General features: G+C 35.5%; 2 protein-coding genes across 3 annotated transcripts in view; one reads left to right on the top strand and one right to left on the bottom strand.

Annotated features, from left to right (window-relative positions):
- LOC120332667 (FGFR1 oncogene partner 2 homolog) overlaps positions 1-21984 on the top strand; it is a 63061-nt gene that overhangs the window by 16614 nt on the left and 24463 nt on the right. The window lies entirely within an intron of this gene.
- Positions 1-21984, bottom strand: part of LOC144422810 (uncharacterized) — a 128243-nt gene that overhangs the window by 105406 nt on the left and 853 nt on the right. The window contains exons 2-4 of the mRNA XM_078112657.1: positions 20901-21059; positions 13599-14432; positions 13050-13259 (exon numbers count right to left, since the gene is read on the bottom strand). Of these exons, the coding sequence (XP_077968783.1) occupies positions 13050-13259; positions 13599-14432; positions 20901-21059 (1203 nt within the window). The remainder of the gene's footprint in view (positions 1-13049; positions 13260-13598; positions 14433-20900; positions 21060-21984) is intronic.

The following is a 21984-nucleotide window of genomic DNA, read 5'->3' as shown; positions in this document are numbered from 1 at the left end:
TTGCCAATGTTCAGTGTTAGTTTATTAGACCGCATCCAATTTGATACTTTCGCAATTTCAGAATTTACTCTCAACTGAAGAACTGCACAAGATTTGTCGCTGTCGAGAAGATTGGTATCATCAGCAAACAATTTGGTAAAGAAGGAGGAACAACAAGTTATGTCATTTACATAGACTAGAAATAGAAGAGGACCCAAGCAACTACCTTGAGGAACTCCGTGAGTCACTGGTAAGGGAGAGGAACGACACGACCCAACTTGAACATATTGTGATCTATTACTTAAATAACTAGAAATGAGTTTGTTTGCTGTACCCCTGATACCGAAATGTCTCAACTTGTAAATCAGGATGTTATGATTTACGGTATCGAAGGCCTTCCTTAGATCTAGGAATGTTGCACTGACAAACTCCTTCCTCTCTAGTTTATCGTAGATATATGATATTGTGTCTAAGATAGCATGTGATGTAGATAGATTATTTTGGAAGCCAAACTGTGATTTATTTATTACATCATGTTTCGTAAAAAAAGCATTGAGTCGCTTATGAATCAAACGCTCAAATATTTTACTTATTGATGAAAGAATTGAAATTGGTCTGTAATTTGACATACATTTTTTATTGCCAGATTTGAAAAGAGGGATCACTCGGGCAATTTTGAGACATGCAGGGAAGATTCCAAACAAAAGTGAGCAATTGAAGAATTCAGCCAAACATGGTGCAATGAGATCAGCAACTAATTTAAGGAAACGTGCTGGTATGTTGTCTGGACCAACTGCCTTCCTGTCTTTCAAATTATGTATTTCTATTATCAATTCATTTGTAGTCGCTGGGCTCATGAAGATGGACTGGTTTATACAATTGTGAAGAAATTGTTTAAAGCTATCCTGTTCAGTGGAAAACTTGCCTGAAAGGCTAGACCCAATTGTAGAAAAATACTTATTAAATTCTGTAGCAATCAAAAGTTCATCTCTAATTATAGAGCCATTTTCAATATCGATCTCGTTAACTTTTTGATTAGATTTATTTTTTACATGAGTGATTTCGTTAACTGTTTGCCATGTTGACCTAGGATTACCTTTGTTTTTAGCAATAAGGTTTTGATAATAGGTTTGTTTTGAATCATCTATGGCTCTAATCAAAACATTTCTATACTTTTTGAAATAGGAGCGTTCGGAAGTGTTCCCTTTCAAAAAGTGGGATTCAAACATCTTATTTTTGTGGCGAATAGAAGCAAGCAGACCTTTGGTTAGCCATGGTTTTGATCGTAGCCTTTTTTGACGACGTGAGAGTGGTCGAAGCGGGGCGTGGCGATCAATCAGGTGAACAAAAGATTTTACAAATTCGCTGAAAACACCATCAAAGTTTTGGGAACTCAAATTGTTTCTAGCAATATAATTATGAAAAATTACTTGTGTATCTGTGCGAAAGCAATCGATCGAGAATTTTGACATGTCCCTTGCTATTTTGACATAATTTGTATGGGCTGGTTTTATGCCACTGAGGCAACACATAACAGGAAAATGGTCTGTTATGTCTGAGAGAACTACATGAGATTTGATTCTAAAATTTGAAATATTAGTATAAATGTGATCTATAAGTGTTGATGATGTACTGCTCACTCTAGTAGGCTTAGTGATTAATGACTTGGCATTGTGAGAAATTAACATATCGGCATAATTTGCAATTTGGGCATTAGTTGACAATGTAAGTAAGTTAATGTTAAAATCTCCTAGTATCAAAAACTGTTTCTTTGCCAATTTAGCAAGAGATGCTTCAAATGCATTAGTAAAGCTTGGAATATTATTACGAGGATGCCTATATATAACACCAACAATTATCTTATTGACTGCGTTGGCCAAACTTATTTCAAACCATATATTTTCACAGTTGGAGTGATTGAGATTGTAATCTGAAATTTCATTATAGATGAGATCGTTTCGAATATAAGCACCAACACCACCTGCTTTTGTGATGGATGGCATGTGTATAAAGCTATACCCATCAATATTAGTGTTGGAAACAGGGTTACACGATAACTTTGATTCGCTTATCGCAATTATTTGTGGAGGGGATGAGAAATTAGATAATAGGGTTGTTAATTTATCAATATTTTTTTGCAGGGATCGAATGTTCACATGGAAAATACAAAAGTCAGACACTGATTGAGAAGAATTTAAATCAACAACTCCTACATTATTGCACGTTTCAATGTCACAGGAATAAGCTAATTGAGGGTCGTTTGCTAAAGCCATGTATGAAATGTAAGAGATATTTTCTCCAGGCTGGAAATAAATGGCCGGTATTTTTGATATATGTTTGGGTAATACATAAAATTATTTTGACTATACAATGTATGAATATTTATAATCAATAGACCTACTTGATGAGAGAAAGGTCATCTTCGTTATTGATGGGGATGGTAGTTGTCATTTCGTTCTTTTTTATTAAAACTTTTCCATTATGTGTCCATAGATATTTATATCCACATTCTTTTTTAAGATCTCTTGCTTTAAAAAATAAGTCCTTGTTATTGTCATTAAGGTTTTCTATGATGAATATTCTAGTAGATCTTGTAAAATGCTGAAAATCTTCATGAAAATTGGCCGATCTCAGTTGGCGACGATTTTTTAGAATTTGATGCCTTGTTTTTCTGCGTACAAATTTAACAATAATTGGTGAAGGCTTTTTGTTGTTTTCTTTTGACATCCGGTGACAGTTTGATATGTCAGATGATTGCAGCGGTACATTTATTCGTGCTGCTACCTTCATAATTAATTTTTCACAATCTTCATCACGCGAGTAGGGTATATTGTGAAATTCTAAATTATCCAGCCTTGACCTACGCTCCTGGTCGTATTGGCGTTCAGTAAGGATATCTATTTCTTCTTCTAGTTCTTCCACAATACTTTCAAGTTGACGAATTCTTCGGGTGTTTTTAACTGTGATGGTGCTCAGTTTGTCATAATTGGCATTGAGTTCGTCAAACTTTCTGGCAATGAATTCTTGGCTTGTCTTTATTTCTCCAACCTCATCTTTAATGACATTGATCGAGGATAACTGAGTTTTCATTTGTTTTATAGATTCATCCAGAGATGATAGAGATTCCTGGATTCCAATGCTGGTCGGGGTGGTTGAAGAGAGATCCAGAGCTAATTTTTCAATGTGCTGTTCAATTATAGCCGGTATTTCCAGGCGCAGTGTCTTTAGAATTGTGCTCTCAAGTATGGAGACTAAATTGGATATATTGTGTTCTGTTAAGTTGGATGCTGAAGAAGTACATGCTGCTTGACGTTCAGTTGGACTTTTACGTTTCGGGGGTTCAGGAGGGGCATCGCTTGATCTTGAATATGGCATATTGTCCTTCCTTGAATCCACAGACAGTCAGATTGATGTTGTGAACAGATGTTATAGTTCATTTGACGAATTCAACACCAGATAATTCAACATTCCATTTTTAGAGTGTCCATTATAGGCTATGATATTATTTAACACTAGTCAACTATATCTGCAAACTTAATCAAAACAGCAATAATCAAGTAAGGGGGAATCCTCATGACCTCATGATTTTTTACAAATAAGTAACCAAAGAAAAATGAGGTCAAACAATTAGAAGAGAATATCTGTTTCTACATCTTTTTGTTATCCTCAGTTTAAGAAAATGTATCTAATTCACCTAATTTACTCCACACAAGGCTCTTAACTGTAGTTCCTTCCTTCAGTACAGTCAAAGTATAATTAAATACACGGGTATAATATAAAAAGTGTGTTTCGTGAGAGACTTTCATTACTCTGCATCAAGTTTCTGTTTCACATTTTATGATTGGCATTACACTGGAGTTCCTTAAGCCTTTGAAATGTTAATTGGGGTTCCGCTCCTCCATGGAGATTGAAAAAACAACCGCTCTAGACAAGAAGCACTCGAAAGAGGTTCAATATAGCGTCCCTAACATTTGGGAATGAGGCATGATCTTCTACGCAAACTGGTCCCACATCGTGCTCATGCGTCAACCTTTACAACCTTATCACCGACCTTGGGCCCAAAGTCAGGGATTTTAAATGGAATTTGTTAGTATTGGAGTCTTGAGTCATAATTTAAAATCAGATGGCCCGAATTCGAGATTTTTGGAAACGCCTGTGATTTTGTTGTTCTCGAGTCCTAGTTGATAGATTTTTGTCAATTTCAAATTATCTAAAATTTTGTTATCAGTGAGTCCAACTTCGGGTCCGTTTTTGTCAACACTGGAGGAGCATTTTCTCAACGAATGTTTAACTGAATAGAACCTTTATAAAAAAAAAAGAAAAATGCAAAGTTGGAATATTGCACATCTGTGACACGCTGTTTTAGCATTTTGAGGTTTTATAGCAATTGGGTGTTGATGAGAACAGGTAAAATCGCCCTTGTTTCGGTAGGTGGAATTCTATAGCTAGTTTTACTTCCCGACGAAAACAGTGAATTGTTTTTCATTTTATAGTTATTATCATACTGTGGAATGAAGTTTCATTTTTGATAATTTTCCTCGCTATTCAGATACTTCCAGAATTACTTAAATGGTAATTCAACCACTGAAAATGCCTGGAATGACTTAATTTTAAAGTCTCGCTTAGTATTTGGCTCAAACAGTGTGTTAGTGAATCCAAAGCCTCGCGCGAAGATTGAGAGTATACTTGCAACATTGCCAGAGCTTAAGCCAAGTGGATGATAGGATTTCTGAACTCCTTGCTATTGCATAGTATTTGTGTAGCTACTGGCCGACGATAATGCGTGAGATCGTTGTTTTCTCACAACTGTAGCGTGTGTTCATGCTTTCACTGTCTTCATAAGTCCACATGTTAATACAAGGGGTTGTGGTCAAGTTGAAGCTTTATAGTTAATTGTCTTGTTATAGACCAGAAGCATTAGATATAATAAATACAAATTCTTTGTGTAGGTTAGGGTTGGGCAACGTGCGCCCACATGCTGAATGCAGCCCTTATGAAAAAAATTGTGTGTCCCGTGTATAAATGCCAATAATGATTGGTGTGCAGGTGCGGCCAACGAAAGAAGTTTTTAATTTGGTAATTCCAATTACTTTGCACTGCGAAGCCTATACCCGAGTTCAATCTATGCCTATGAGGTTACAATGCCCTAATAGCTAGCTTGTGCAAAGCGAACTACGCATGTCATAGGATCAATAACCAAAAATTTTGTGCCTGCAACAACTAAAAAGCATATGTTAAATAAGTTGCGGCCTACGGTTTCACCCAGTTATTTCTAAAGGTTGCACACTACTGGTGTAGGGATTGGCCAAATCAACAATCTAGTATTTGAAATGGCACTTTTGAACATATTCTTAATGTTCAGTAAAGAACAGGAGGTTCTTGTTTCTTGAATATTGATTCGAATCAGATTGGACATTCCTAATATTCCATCATGTTGGATATATCCAGGAATAAAAATGTTTCAATTTGTTATACAATTTATTTATTAAACAATGTTATTGAAATGTCAACTGAAAGCAGATTTTCTGAATTATTATTGATTTAAGGACAGAAATCACGATACTCCTGTAGGGTTAGGCCATAATTTTTTCTGATTTTATTTCTATTATGAGTCCGGGGACTGTCTGTGTTAGCCAAGTGAATATACCCATGCTCATAAGGGACTTGATGTAAAGTCGGTGAACAAAACTAGTTACATCCATATTGGTACACACACTTCTGGAGCACCGAAATCTCTATGCCAAGGACTTTGTTATTCCATCTTGATACACACAACTGGACCCCATTCCCAATTCACTGGAACCCAGGTCATATGCCCACCACCTTCAATTTCAATCACCACCTCACCCAGAGTGTTGTATGCAGTGATAAACAAGAATATTTCAAGTCCTTTCGTGCGATATAGAAGTTCCATATTTGGTACTCCTGTAGTATGTGAACCTAGATGGCAGACACCAGAATAGGGTTAGGCTATACCGATAATTTCAGGTATAAATACTATGGGAGTCACTTGGCTGGTCCCTGAACTCGTACTAGGACTCAAACAAGAAAAATTAGAATAAAATTATAGCCTGTACTTACTACGTTCCGGTATCTATAGTCTCGGTTCACATACTACGGGAGTACACCACATTTATCATTGGATGCTTGTTCAGGGCAATGGTAGCCATAACAATACCTCGAAAATATTTATATTTAGCAGTCACAGATATCTAACAATATGTAAAGAGCTAGTATTCATTTGAAAGTACCAGAATGTATACAGCTTGTCATTGCCCACCCAATCTAATACACTCTGGGTGAGGTGAGGAGTGGAATCTAAACATGAGATGTGTAATCTGCGATGCCAGCAAAGTCAAGTCTTACGCTTTAGCTTTTTAGGCTGTTTCAATTATTTCATAAAATGCCCATATACATGTCGCCTAGGGCATTCTACTTATTGATATGCCCATTAGCCATACAGCAATGGCACAAATATATTTTCTCAAAATATTCACCATTTTCATCTTATAAATTAGTTGATCAAAGACACCATTTGCACAATGGCTGTAATGGCATTATTGCTTTGACCTTTGATGTAGTTTTGATTTAGGCGAGGTCAACGTCTCAGTTCAGTATTCCATGCAGTAAAAGTGAAACCAGTGTTGCAGAAAATTCTTTCTTGTCTTTAACTTATTCATAAATTATCCCCAATAAACTCTGTGAAATGAAATAAATATTATTATGTGAGTCAATCGAAAAAAAAAAGACAATCTGTGCATTATGATAGGGCAGCTTATTCACACACAATATGCCTGTGTTATATTTATTATATCTATCCAGGCTCCACATTTCCCAAACTCCAAAACTAATTTTTTGTCTCTGGTAAAATTCCAGTATCTCTGAAAAATATTAGTCATTTGCCTTGTCCAGAGGTAAAATCGTAAAAACGTGAAAAAAAAAATTATTTCCCATATTATTAAAATCACCATATCCTACACACTGTTTTGTCATCACTTCAATAGTGGATTGTCAAGGAAACTAACATGAAATCAAAAGAACTGGGTGGATATGGAAGTGGGACCTTGAACCCATATTGTCAATAAAAACTACACTGCACATAGTGTGTCTCATTGAAGATTGCGCTTTTGAGTTTGCATTTTAAAAGCTTCAAAATCATGTTATTGTGACATCATATGTGACAGTAGAGCACTCTATGATGTATTTAGGGCTGGGCTTTTCAAATCGAATTATTAGAATCTGAGAAAATTTCATGTGAACAAGCAACCCTTATCTACCTTCGATACCAATGCAAGTTCATTACTCAATTCAGTTTCAAGTGATGATTATCTAACTTGTTATTTCAAGAATTTAAGACTATTCATATGGATGCATGTTGGGGAAAGTGGGCAAAGCAATATTTTGCCAAATGAATAAAATCATCTCACCCGTATTGATTCATCATACTTGAATCCTTTCGCCTCCAATGCTTCCTGCAGTTTTATTGTATGGTTTGAATCTGGATATCCATTGCTGAAAAAATGAATTTATGAACTCTCATTGAACATGTACATAGAAAAAGAATGGAAGTTTGGTAAATGATGGATCCTGACTTCAGAGTATTGCAGTACAGAACTTGCACCTAGGGAGTTGAAGAAAAAACTCTTGGTTGACAAACATTTAGGCGCTCCAGAAGTATTTGTACCAAGATGACGCACAACCTGAAAACTAACCTGGTACACAATACTATGTCAGGTCTTGCACCATTTTGGTATGAATACTCCAAGAGCACCAACATTTAAATTTATCATAAGCGACCAATTTAGTTTCTGTTAAAAAGTCTGAAATTGCAACTTCTTAACAGGAACAAATTATGACTCTGACTTCCAAATAAATGTCAAAGTTCAACCTTTCTTGGGATTTATTCAGAATGAATTATAAGAAAACCATTGGTACTGAGAACCACAACCATAGTGCAGATGCCCAAAATACAACATTTTAGAATCATAATTTAAATTTCTAATCTATTTAATAAATACGAGTTGTGGTCATAATGGATAGGTTGATATGTCCGGAATTTTAGACCAGACCCTGGCAGTTAAAAAACATTAAGTCACTCTGAATTAAATAAATCATTTTCATATAAAAATGAGCTTAGTTTTCTTTTGAGCAAGGTTGGTAAAATCCAAATAAATCAATTTGAATAATTTTTAGGAAAACTATTTTATCCAATATATGTCTTTATGCTTTGAAAATTTTGAAAATAAATCCCAAGGTCATTATAAGCAATAACTTAAATACCAGGGGTTGTGAATCCCATTTTTTATTATTTTCCATAAATGAGGATTTAGATACCAAAATAAGGATTTTGAAAGAATTTTGAATTGTTTTGTAGTGCAATACATAACAAGATTTTGAATTTGTTTTATTCCTTCCTATTTCATAACATTTCATGAAGTAAGTAACCACCAAACATAAAACACACAAAGTACTTACTTCTCAGGTCCTCCAGTTTTATTAGTCTTATAAGGAAACTCAGCGTTCCTAACAATTTTTCCTCTTCTGTAACCAACTTCCTGAATCTTGAAAATCAATCCTGCATTGAATGCTTGTCTGAGTAAGTTGAGACATATCCGTCCATCATCAGTATTTGGCAAATATTCAGTGAATTCTTGAGCTTCATATGAAACCCCCTGAAGAAACAAACAAAACTAATCATCTCCCATACCTGGGGGGTTCGTTAAACTGATATAAATATCAGAATATCTTTGAAAGTTTAGCAGAAGTTAAAAATTTTCCGACAAAATACTTGGTGTTTCTAATATATTAATTCAACTTGACAACCCAACAACTTAATTAAACATTGAAATCAGAAATTATAAGTAAGCCCGCTAAATATTTAGCTTATCATGATTTTACTGCACCATTGAATCAAATTCTGAATTAAACATAGAAGAACTAAATTCTATGAACAAATTGAATTTAAATAAACCACGAGTTTAATATTACTCAAGTTTCAACAAGCATGATCTATATATGGCTATGTTATGATTTTACTGCACAAATGGCTTCTATATTTAAACTTTTTCTTAATAACAAACCTTTCAAAGCTTCGCTTTCCATTAGAACTGAATTAAATCAGCATACCAGTTTAAATTAATTATAGATGGACAAAGCATGAACCTGAGTCAACCCATATAAGCATTATACAAAATACTGCCTGATTCTGTATATTTGTATGAGAAGCAATATCTCATGTGAGTGAATGCAAACATTTAGCAATACTTCTTTCAAGCTTCTGGGCTGTGCAATGGCCTAACGCAGTGGTTACCAAAGGGTGTACAGCGGTGCACTAGTGTTACGCAACAATAAAGATGGACACTGCTTGCTGCAATTTTCCAAGCTGCAGTTTATTTATCTGTTGAGTTTGTTTAGAGTTTCAAAATAAAATCAGGCAGAGAAAAGTTGACATTAGGCGTATATGTTTACAAACATATTAAGTATCACAATATTGAATTTTATTCAAATTTTTTTCATTAGTGCGCCGTTAGCAGTTTTTCCCTAATAATTTAGCGCAGCACAAACAAAAAGTTTGAAACAGTTGGCCTAATGGTTGAAGTGTTTGATTGAACTAAGCTGACATCACATATTGAACATCTCGGTTCAAATCCATGCCAACCACCTCACCCAGGTTGAAATAAATTGGATAGGAAATGCAGAACCAGAAAATTCGAAATATTAATATCTCCTTAAATATCATTAGATATCAGTGTCTGATAGCTTAAATTTCATTAAATATAAGATATGACAGATTTAACATATTTATCCTGGGGAGAAAAAAGCCGATATGACGACCTAATCAAGTAGTGAACCACAGCCTCTCATTCGGTTACCAGTCTATGACACGTAAAAGATTATTTGGCCAGGTATTCGTTTTCGGAATCATGGACTTGATGATGGAGGAGGCTGTAACAGACCAGTGGTCACGTGAACCACCCTACTAAATATTTGTGGCTGCTCGTATAGGGCCTTGTTCCGAGCAAAAGGCATGAATAACCATCGCATAAAAAAGTAACATGACAGTACTATTATAAGGGATGTCTTTGCCATTATATCAAAATCACCATATTCGGAGCATTTATAAAATCAAAGGGTATGACAGAAATTTTCTATTTTCCATCCACGTTTTTGTTTACATCATGTTGTATTTAGTAAATTTTGACATAATATGATTTTGCTTCTGAATTAACAATAAGATATATATTTGTGACCCCTCAATGAATCGATTCAAGAAATTCACAATTACAATAATTGCACCAAAGAATTATACGATATCAAACTGTAAGGTTGTGGATATCCCTAAATATTAATTCAACGAATTGTGATTCTTCATTTATTGCACTGATATTCATTGTGCAATGGGGATTAATATTATGAACAAGAACCTTCTTGATTAGGAATCTTGATTCCAGTAAATCTGTAATTTATTTTCCAAGCAACAGTTAAATTTGCTTCATAACTCACCTTCAGACTTCCAGCAGCAAATGAGTAGGTGATGGCAATAGTCTTCCGTCCTTCATATCCTGGCAGTGATCCTCGCGACCAACCCCATAACAGCCTCCCACCAGGTGATTGTTGGTTGATGATTCTTAGACCAGAAGTAGTTTGACTTGGAGACTGAGATTCTGCACCTGGATAAATAAAACCAGAACTTAATGATAAAAATAATGTTTGTTCTTATTTAAGCAATAATGCTTGTGATTGAGGGGTTTAAGTATATTTATAAGGTGCCACGATATGTAAAAATCATGTATTGGAAGAATAAAAATTATGGTACCTAGATCATCTAGATGTAATTAAACTATTGTGTGGTTAGATGAGTTTTGGACAATACCATGGTCTAGTGCAGGGTTTCCCAAACCAGGGGTCGCGACCCTTAATTGGGTCGCAGTGATGAGTAGGTAAGGTCGCAAACAGGTCATGGGGTCAGCGGGGTCGCTGAGTTATGGTAGAGATGTACCAAACATCTAAGATTTGACAAACCATGTTAAATTTAGCAGTTTGTATTATGGCTTACTGTAAAACAGGCCCATAGGCATCGTTCTATGCTCATGCTATAAACATAGCACATTTTCTCTCATCTCAATTTGCTTTGGTCAAGCCAGATCCAACGTGACTGTCGTGCCATTTTCGTATTTTGGGCATTGGGAATTTACAAATGGGTTTTGCGTCTATAATATGATAGCGACGGTTATCTCGCAGTCTAGTGAAACTGCCCGTTTACAGGTTAGACGGCCTATGCATCAGACAAAATAGTATAAAATTCACTGTCATCGATAAACATGAGTATTTGGCTGGTTAATATACCTATAATATTGGAAGCCTAAATGTGGAGTGCATTAAAAAAACAGTGCAACTGCACTTGATTTAGAGCAATGATGGGCAAATTACAGCCCGTAGGCCGGATCCGACCCGCAGAAGTGTTTCCTCTGGCACAATCAGCACAGCAGCTTCTACGTGGGCGTATCCAGGACTTTTGAAAAGGGGGGTTCCGAAAAATCAGAATAAAAAATTCCCAAGCAACGACTCTAAAACAAGTGCTGCGATTGTGACACTCTTTAAAATAGACTTTTTCAGTGGATTATGATTTTTCTGTTGCGCAAAATATTCAATCTGTGGCTTATACGGGCATTTATTATTTTGATTATGTTCATTGTGTCGACTAAGGTAAAATAAAAGCACTACTACTCTAAAATACTACGGTAATCTACGGACATGGAATACGCGATACACTATTGAACGGATTATAAATAACTTGGATTCAGATTTTTGCGACCTTGGAATTTTTCACTATTCATTTGGCATTCCAGGGAGTTCATGTTTCTGGGAAATTCATATTTTCCGATAAACGATAAAATTTTCAAAGGCAACCCAACATAACGTGTGCCGTAAATTTTGCGATTTACACAGTCTTAACAGCATTTTTAATCTGTTGCGTGCCTCCTAAAACAAAACCTATGGTGTTTCCCTCTGTTTTATTTTTTAATATTTTACATTGCCTCTTTCAATCCAAAAATTGTGGTTGCGGATTCACTTTTTTATTATCGAAATGCAATAAACTGTTTTTATTTATAGTCTCATATTGAGTCTCCGGCCCAGTAAGCAAGTTTATTATCTAGAACTGGCCCACTCCGGCCCAGGAAAGTTATTGCCCACCCCGATTTGGAGCCTTGATTTTTAACTTGAAGACTGAGATTCTGCACTTGGATTGATAAAATCAAAACGTATAGCAGAAATACTGTTTGTTATTTATAAAGTCATAGGAAATGCCTGTGATATAGAAGTTTAAAAGCCAAGGTATGATAATACACAAATTCATATTCAGATTTACATTTACTGTGTCTAATTGTATTTTCACTCTTTTGTGTTTTTGATATGGGCCTCAAAGGATGCTGTAATAAAATAAATGGATTTATATTTGACCAATTTGAAAATAATTATTAACAGGAGAAATGTCTCAACAAAATTTACCTTGACACTTGACTTTAGCAGTCTTTTGAGAAATGGACTTGTTTGCACTAGTGGAAACAGTACTAACTTTTTCAAAACACTCATGACATTAAATGTTCAACTAAAGACCCCAAGCTGGGAATTGGGATACCTGACAAACCGCAGTTCCATGGTTTTGATGGAAAATTAGTAACATGAATAATATGGCTAGTATGGTATGGTAGAATAAGATTTATATATTCGACCTGCGGGAGAGGAAAGTGAATGAGACGGCCTAATCATATGACAAACCATGGCCGCTCGTCCGGTTAACAGTCCATGTTGGGTATGGGATTAGTTTTCAGTCAGCAGTTTTTTTTTTCCAGATGCATGGACTTGATGGTGTACCCAAACAGCGGTTACGAGAACCACCCTACAAGGAGTCCAGCAATCTTATTGCACATAATTAACTCGCATGGAATTAGATCCTGATTCTGCGAAGGTGAGCGTATTCCTAATGCTTAGCCACACCACCAAGCCAATTAGCCGTCTCTTCTGCAGAAGCCCGCAATTACCAATAACAAGTTAGAAATCTAGAAAACCTTTCTTTCCAGTTTTGAGCTTTTCAATCTCAATTTTCATTTTCCTCTTTTCTTCTTGCACCCGCTTCATTTCTATTTCGTGCTCTCTCCGCATTCTCTCCGCATCCCTCTTTTCTTGTTCATTTTTCAATTCCATCTCCTTCATTCTTTCTTCAAACTCTTCTTTGACTTTTAAAACTTCCATCTCTGGAGCGCTTCGTACTACAGAACCTAAAAGTATTGGTTTCATTTAGACAGAATAATAAAAACCACAGAGCAAAATTAATTGTTTCAACAAACCAAAATGTTCCTGAATGTTATATAAAGCAAACATCTTGGGTATTATCACATTCACAATATGTCAAGTATGATTTAAGCTAGGCTTTGGGGGAAATATGAAATCTAGACTTTACTAAAAAAAAATATTTCATATAAAAGTCTAGTAATAAACTTTGTTTTTGACTGAGTTCAAAATTTTCTATCAAGGTGGAATATACTGTGTCCAATGAATTATCCGAATTTTTGATAAGAGAAATATTTCATTAAAAATGATAGAACCTTTCTACTTACTCAGTTTGGGATGAGGGCAAACAAGTTGACCATGAAAGTATTTATGTTTTCGAATTTGTTCGATATTTGGACGATCCTGTGGTCGGAATCTGAGCATCCAACCAACCAAATCCTCCAAATTCCCTTTTAGTTTGCTCAGGTCACATCCTTGATATCGTTTGATATTGAGATTCCATGAATCTGGGTCATTACCGAATGGGTGGGAACCATCAGTCGATATGAAATGGATTACGAGTGCGGAAGAAAATATGTCCGATTGTTTAGAACAAAGGTCAGAAAGGTATATTTCAGGGGCCCTCCAACCATCAGTGCCAACACGTAAAGTGCTCATTTTGGTTACAAAATGTCCTTTTCTTAACTGTTTTCCCAAACCAAAGTCAATTATTTTGAGAATTCTCCCATTGTCCGATACCAAGATATTATCTGGTTTGAGGTCGCGATGTAGAACTTCGTTCATGTGAATATGATCGACAGCTTCAACAAATTGTTCTATTTGTTTATGTTTGACTTCGTCAGTCTTAGGCTTTGCATCGTCTTTGACAAAGTCTGTCAAGGTTTTAGATTTAAAGTATTCCATTGCGATGAATAAATGTTCTATTGGACCAAAGAAATAAGTCCCAGATTGGAGGACAGTTATCACATTTGGGTGGGAGCGAAGCTTTCGGATGATTTCCACTTCTTTCCTATTTTCATCGCTGAGTTTGATAGATTTTATGGCGATTGGATCGAATCCTCGAGATCCTTCATGAGTCTGCAAGCCTCTGTAAACTTCACCATACTTTGCTAGTTTTTCATTATAAAGCAGGAACAGGTTATGGTTGACGCGAATTGAATCTGTAAAACATAAAATAATATGTCTTTGATAGATAATTTGAATTGTGTGTGAAACACATCTAGTACAAATCTAGTATTTTTGTACATCTAAGCCACTGGGGGCTAAATACTAAATACACACATTCCCGGTAGCGCGAATGCCACATTATTTTCTCCTATGAACAATCGCCACATGAAACTTCACATCAGTGTTAACTCTTAGGAAATTATGAGTGCGAAAGTGCTTCGCAGTCGAAAAAAAAAGTGCGAAAGTGCTTTTTCTGATTTTAACTAGTTAGGTGCCCTAGCTTTCGTTTAAACTCATTTCAAACAGCATAGATACTCGAAAAAGCGCTCCTTCCGTTAATATTGTGAATTGAAGTCTTTCCGTTAACGGAGTTTCGTTTAAACTCTTGTTAAAAACAAGCGAATTCATCAAAGGACACCTGATAAGCACACTTGTCGGGAATAAAAGTTTCGTGCAATCAACCACCAGCGTCAGTAACGAAGCGCACTCCCGCCTGAACAGACAAGCCTTGCAAACTTGTTTCTTCCATCTAACAGACACCGATTGATACATGCAGATATTAGTTACTACCGGCCATAGCTAGGGAGCGGGATCATTTGTACAAAACCCGGGCAAAATGACATCCCCTTGACCCATCACCAATATCGCTTTAGTATAACACGCTTCCTCGTCCGAAAGAATATGCTTGAAAGTAGTCCGCCCTCTTCCCTTTTAAGAGATTGGTTAACGTCATGTTTCTCCGGCCAGTTTTTCTTTGGGAAATAACGCAAGATCACCATGAAAGTACCGCTGTTTTTATAGATAGAGTGACCTACTTTCTATCGAAGATTTTTTTTCCGAAATACGCAAGATCACTTTGAAATCCCTTTCATGAGCTAGCTTGGCCTAATTTATATTATACTGTCTCACGGATTACGCTAAGACATGTAATTTTCAAATATCGACTTGCATTGGTTTGCGTGCCAGTTAGTTCAAATCGGGTGGAAAACATCATATATTTGCAATTTTTTTTAGAAATGCCATGTACTTCCAGCATTCATAAATAACGCTCCCTCTAATGCTGCAGACCTAGTATGAAATATTCGCATCTCAACGCCACTTTCAATTACACTAATAGTAATGATGACACCAAAGAGTTTTCCTTTGCGAAGGTACAGGAAATACAACGGGGTGATTCTTGAAAAAAACATGAATGTAAAAAATGAACGAATGACATGATAGTGGTTCCCAAATAATTTTGAGTGTGACGCGAAATACCAATCCATTTGATAAATCTTTTTTAGTCGACCACGTGAACGCCGAAATCTTGGAAATTAAAGTTGAAAGAGTAAAAAGTTAAAGTACGCATTCTCACATAAATAATCGCGATATATAATCGTTCATGTGCACAAATCTCACATGTAGCATCGGTTAGTTGTGCATGAAATGTAAAACTCTTATGTGTGTGCGTTTCAATAAAATCAAATTCGTTTTTCCATGCACCATTACTTGTAATTTTAATATTAATTGCGTTCCGAGTTTGTAAAGTTTAGAAACCTCTTGTATATACCATTACCACTATTTTGATTGGCTAAAGAAAGATAACACGTAACCCCTTTTCGGCAACATGGTATTCGTTTTATATCTGCTTTGAACAGAGAAAAAACATGTGCCCTCTCAGTCATCTGATCACAATCGAAAATCCGTATTCATTTTTTTCGCGATTTCGGCAATCGTTATTATTAAGGGTTTTCGTCGACTGAAAATAAACATCGTTCTGTTAATTATATATTTCAGGCCATGTTCTTTATATCCTGCCATAATTAGCAAATCTTTATTAAGCAGCCCATGATTATAAAATAGCTTTGCTTATCATTTGCTGCTGAATCTTGTGCTACGGCTTGTCAATTATAACAGAGACATAAGGAACATATTTAAAATTTTCCATGTTTATACAGAAATTAGCGACGTTATCAGCGCCAACTAACAGAAAATAACTTATCATAAAACACAATTAAAATTCAGTCGGTAATAAATGGCGCTAAGGTGATGCCATACAGAACAAAAAGATTCGGTCGCAAGAGTTACCTCAGATGACTGTATAACGATGTTGTTTTATAAGCGGAAGGTAGAACAATCAAATTTAATAATAAAAAAAAACGGGGGTTACGACACCCGTAACACATCAAGTTCATTAGACATCTCTAAAGACTTCTAAGTTGGTTACTCAATTACACTATACTATCAATATTACACCTGTTTGAGTATTCCGGACAATTTCGAATTTGAAATAAACGAAAACTCAACATATCATAATTAATACACAAAAGTAAAATAAACATTCATCGAAAAAGTTATTATTTAAGAACAACAACATAATCGTATAATTCCGCCCAAACCCCGATGTTAGCAAGTGAGATGATAAATAAATACTTTCCGTGTATTCGATAAATCAACTTCTGCAAACAGTCTTGGTGCAAAATATTTCCATCCAGTGATATGCTTACAAATATTCTCTGCGTTAATATCATAACCTCGCCTATAGGACTGGACAAAATATTCGTATCGTTTCAATTCCATACTTTGCGCCAAAAAAGGTACCAACAAAGCTTCCTAATTTTAGAAAAGTCAAAATGAATAGACTATTCAAAATAAATATCCCAGATTTCAAACTCCGTATATTGGCAGCATGAATTAGATGTTTCATGTAGGAGCCGCACATACAATTGATTGTCGAAAATTAAAAGTTAAATTGACGTTCCGTGAGCCCACACATGGTATAACATGTACAGGCTATAACCAGAAAAAAATGACAAGTCATAATCCTTTTAATGTGCTTTCAATTAGCTCGTTAGTGATCCCTCCCATCCTTGGCCAAGTAATGTTTCGAAAATGTGAACCTTCCACTCAGCCATGCATGGCGGGTGGAGTGTTGAAATCGTGAACAAGAGTATAACGTAAAATCAATCGTGAATTTCGATGTAACAACGCACACTGTCGCCGTCATGAATTGCGCCTATTAACATCGGAAATGATTAAATTCGTTATATTTTGAGTATTTTTGCACCAATAATTAGGGCGTGATTATCAAAATGATGAATTTGCAAATTCCGTAAATAAAATTGTAACATTTTAGCTAGAATTATCACCGGGCAGGGGCGCAGTCAGGATTTTTTCAACGGGAGATTAAGGGGAAGTTAAAACATTACACCAAAACTGCAATTCGCGATGACGTAATGCGTTTATAACTAAAATGTAAGGTCGTTCACGGCGAAATTTCGCAGTTACGTGTAGCCCGCCTCCGCCTTACGTGTTTGCCCAACGGTCCGAAGTCCTATTTTAAAACATCGACCATTTATCCGTAGTCAGCGGGCATCCGCATCTAGAAATGAAACATTAAAAATCGCGAAAATTAAATTTGGAGAGATCTTTAACTCGCAGATGTCAGTAGTGTCATCATGGTTTATATGTACAAAAACACGCTCGCATGTAGCGACGATCAAAATCATGAAAATGTGAAACTATTACTTGAAAATTATTGTTAATGAAGTTAAATTTTTATTGCCATTCAATGATTATTTCATAATTTTGTCATAATCGAAGGCTGCAGTAAATTTTTTGTCGCCGCGATCGTGTTGTTAAACTATATTAAAGCATGTTTTTATTCACTAGCAAATATTAATTCTCACGTAACGGCGGCCATCGTAGTTTGGTTTTTATATTTCGGATAGAATTGTGAATTCACATCGGCGAAGATTTTAAAGACAACTATTAATGAGCACATTCACAACGAAAATTGATTTTGTTCTGATTTTTATCTTCTGTGTAGGATTTGTATCAGTTCGTAAATTACCGTCCCGAGTTTAAGCGAACAATAATATTATTACTGACCCCGGGATGCGATATTTGTGAAGCAGATAGTTGACATTTCTATGCTTTTAATTTTAGATCGTGTCTCTGTTACTTTCGTATTAAATAATAATTGAAAAACTCCGCAAATTGGTTATCTCTTGAGTACTCAGTGTTAAGTATTTACGTAACTCAGCTTTGGGTTAAAACACTGATAGTAACTAAACACGTGAATAAATCGGCAATAATGGCATTTCGACTTGGTCAAAATAATATTTCTCACCAATATCTCATGAAAGTTCCATAAAATACATTATTTACTTGTCTTACTTATCGACATTTCTAAATTTACAAAAACGATGTTGACACGCTTTATACAAAATCGTTTCAAATTTATTGTTTCTACATGTTAGCGATAGCCGTCTGGTTAATTCTTACCCGTAACAATGCGCGGTTAACCGCGGTTAAATTCGTTTCATGGTGAGGAAGGAAAATACGTTTTCCGGAATTGCAATCAACAATTACACATTTTTTATTTATCATTATCAGTACCGAATAAAAAAGATAACATATCGTGAAGACGAAAAAAGTCGTTGAAACTTGAGTTGAATTAGTTGCAATTAGCGCCTGATTAGGCACCAGAGCACTCGAGCCCAATGTTTTTAGCATTAGTCGCATATGTAAAATATCCTTAAAGAAGTGCTGTTTATTAAAGTCATCTCGTCTTATGGCCACGCAGAAATGCCTTTATTGCCGAATTATTTAATCACAATTTTAAATCAACATTCAGGATTGGCACAATCTGAGATTTGCGAGGTTTATCTGTAAATTAATACAGACACCATAAAAAAATTATAAAAGTTAATTATCGTCTTAAATATCTGCAATCCGGCATCGATAATAATAATACCATTCGCTTAAAATTGGGACAGTAAATTTACAAACGTTGATAGGTAATATCAAGTCAACGCAAATGTTTATTTTGGTTTTGAAATTTGTCGTTAATGCCCTTAACAGCTGTTGCCGATGTGAACGCACGCGTAAGCCTGGATTGCCAAACCCAGGATATAGTCGCCAAAACGATTGCGGTGACAAAAACAATTAGCTATTATAACGAAATTAACCAGTAGAAAAGGCTTCCTTGCTAATTTTTCGACCGACGTTCTAGACTCCTGCTGTGCATGAAAAATATTCCTTATTCGTTAAAAATATTCAATTCGAAAAAATATTCGATTTTGCCCACCCCTACTCGCATATTAATGAGGAAATAGTTTAGATTGATTTTTGATCCTGGTCTGAGTTTGATTTATCGTGAATGACTAGACTAGCTAATACTGAATATCGCAAAATTCCGCGAAACGCCATTTGCTTTTAACATTCGTGGTTACAATAAAATGGCTGTTAAATGTTAATATGACGTATGTATTTTTGTCAATTTGGCGATTTTGCAAATCTGTGAGATGCTGCTAAAAGTTTCTTCTAATTTAACGAACAATGGCCCAAGTTTACATTCCATTACTAAACAATGTCGTGTCGAGTATCAGAAATTTCTGAATGGCTGTAAATTCACTAAGAAGAGAACACAGACGTGTCAAACCAGTACTAGAAAATCGTGTACTTTGGTCACAATTCATCGATGTCATTGACAGTCACATGACCACTCTCGTTTAGAGAAACGCACTGCCTTGCATTCGGACATCTGGTTTCAAAGACGCCGCCGAGCGTTTTCGCGGTCGAAGCGGAATCGGTGTGCTTGTATAATAATCATATTATAAACAAGAATTTTGCCATTAATGCAAAAGCTTTATCTTCCATGTCTTCACCACATAGGTTAGAATTCCGGTAAATATCGTTATGATATGCAGAATTGAGTTACAAAAGTACTAGTATGTTACTTATTTGTCAACTTAATACCCACACAAAAATATTTGTCAACTTTGAATTTTTATTCCATTCAAAATCGAAAAAAAGTGCTATTTCTCTTCAAAATCGGAAAAAAGTGCTATTTCGCAGTCCCTAAAAAAAGTTGCGAAAGTGCTTCGCAATGTTCGCAAAAAAGTGCGCTAATAGTGAACACTGCTTCACATCATGGTGCAATTGCACACTCTATTGCTGTGTTAAAAGCCTGCCACGAAGGGACATGTATGAGGTGTTTTTTAATAAATTATCAAACAATGCATTGTTTTTATTCACTTATCATCAATATGAAGGATGATGCTGTGTCTGTGTTATGGCCAAAATGTTATAATCAATTTGCAACTTCGTTGCCGAGTGGTGCATTGTTCGAATGATAATCTGACATGCGAGTACAAAAATTTAATCTCAGTGTAATGCATTTTACATACTGCTGTCTATAGAAATATATTCTTTCGAACTTGCACATCAACTTTAGTTTTGGCACAAGGTTTATTGTTTTCCACTGTTGCTTTTCTAACACTGTAAACATTGTTTATAAAATGTAACTCTTTACGTCATACTACATGGCCCGCCAATATAGGTGGGCAAAATTTTTGGCCCCTGATCCAAAAACCGTGCCCACCCCTGATATAAACACTTACATGCAAAGTTTGTGTCCAGATCAGCCCAAAAGTTTCCTGGGAAAGGTAGAATCCACCCAAATCGTGTAAACTTACCTTCAAAAAGGAATGGTATTTCTCCTTTTGTTTCATTTTCTACTGCATCTTTAGACTTGGCTGCCGTTTGCTTGGTTGTTGAGGTTTTTTCATATGTATTGCTGCTTCGATCAAGCGTAAAACCAGAACTTCCAGCAATACTGGTTTCTATATTGTCCCCTGTTGAGATAAAGCACAATAGTCAGAATGGTATTTATTTATTATTTACTGTAAAATATGTAAAATGTATGGTTGAACTTGAAACATGCTATTATTGTACAAAAACAATGAAATATTCTCCCTGAGTATTAGACAAATTAATTACTACAGTTCTTTCTTAATTTTTAACGTTTTTTTTTATTCACCCATTTTTAGTTTTTCAATTAAGCTCTATTGTTACAATAGCTGTGGCTTACAATGGCTGCTGTTATTTCAGGCATGGCTGGAACTTGGAAGTAACTTTGTACGAGCCAAAAAATATGACGAATAAAATTAACAAAATTTCACTCCATTTGCATAAAATATCAACTGAAGGATATATGAAATGGTTATTGAATTGCAGAAAAATTTATTTGTACTTGTATTTATTCACCCCAAATAAGGTAAAATGTGATTTATGTAATATTGACCAAAACAAATATTTTGAAATATGCTTTTATTTGTAGGCTATAGACCAGTGTTTCCCAACCAGAGTCCGCGGAGCTGTTGAATGAGTCCGCAACGAGCCAGAAATTCACTGCTGGCCGCAAGCGTTTTTGCGAAAGTTAACTATCAGCCAAGTTACGATTCAGTTTGAAATTCACATAAAACATAAAAAGCAAGGTTATTCACATAACATTAATCAAGTCAATTATTACTAGTTACTGAGTATGGCTGGGCATATATTCGAATATTCAACTATTAGAATAGCAATTCACTAATCGGAAATTTGGAGATTTGTTGAATTCACAAAAATACGAATCAAAACAAAATATAATCGGGCACTTCACATTGCATTTTTGTGTCCACGAATTGTCATGATATTTTCTGATTAGTATTGCCATTATTTTGTCAACACAACCGCAGATCAAAATGATCACCATTAAATTAATAAGAAAGCAAGGCG

This window comes from Styela clava, chromosome 5 (genome assembly GCF_964204865.1).
Source record: "Styela clava chromosome 5, kaStyClav1.hap1.2, whole genome shotgun sequence".
NCBI lineage: Eukaryota > Metazoa > Chordata > Ascidiacea > Stolidobranchia > Styelidae > Styela > Styela clava.
The sequence above is the reverse complement of the archived record's forward strand: the minus strand, read 5'-3'. Positions and strand labels throughout refer to the sequence as shown.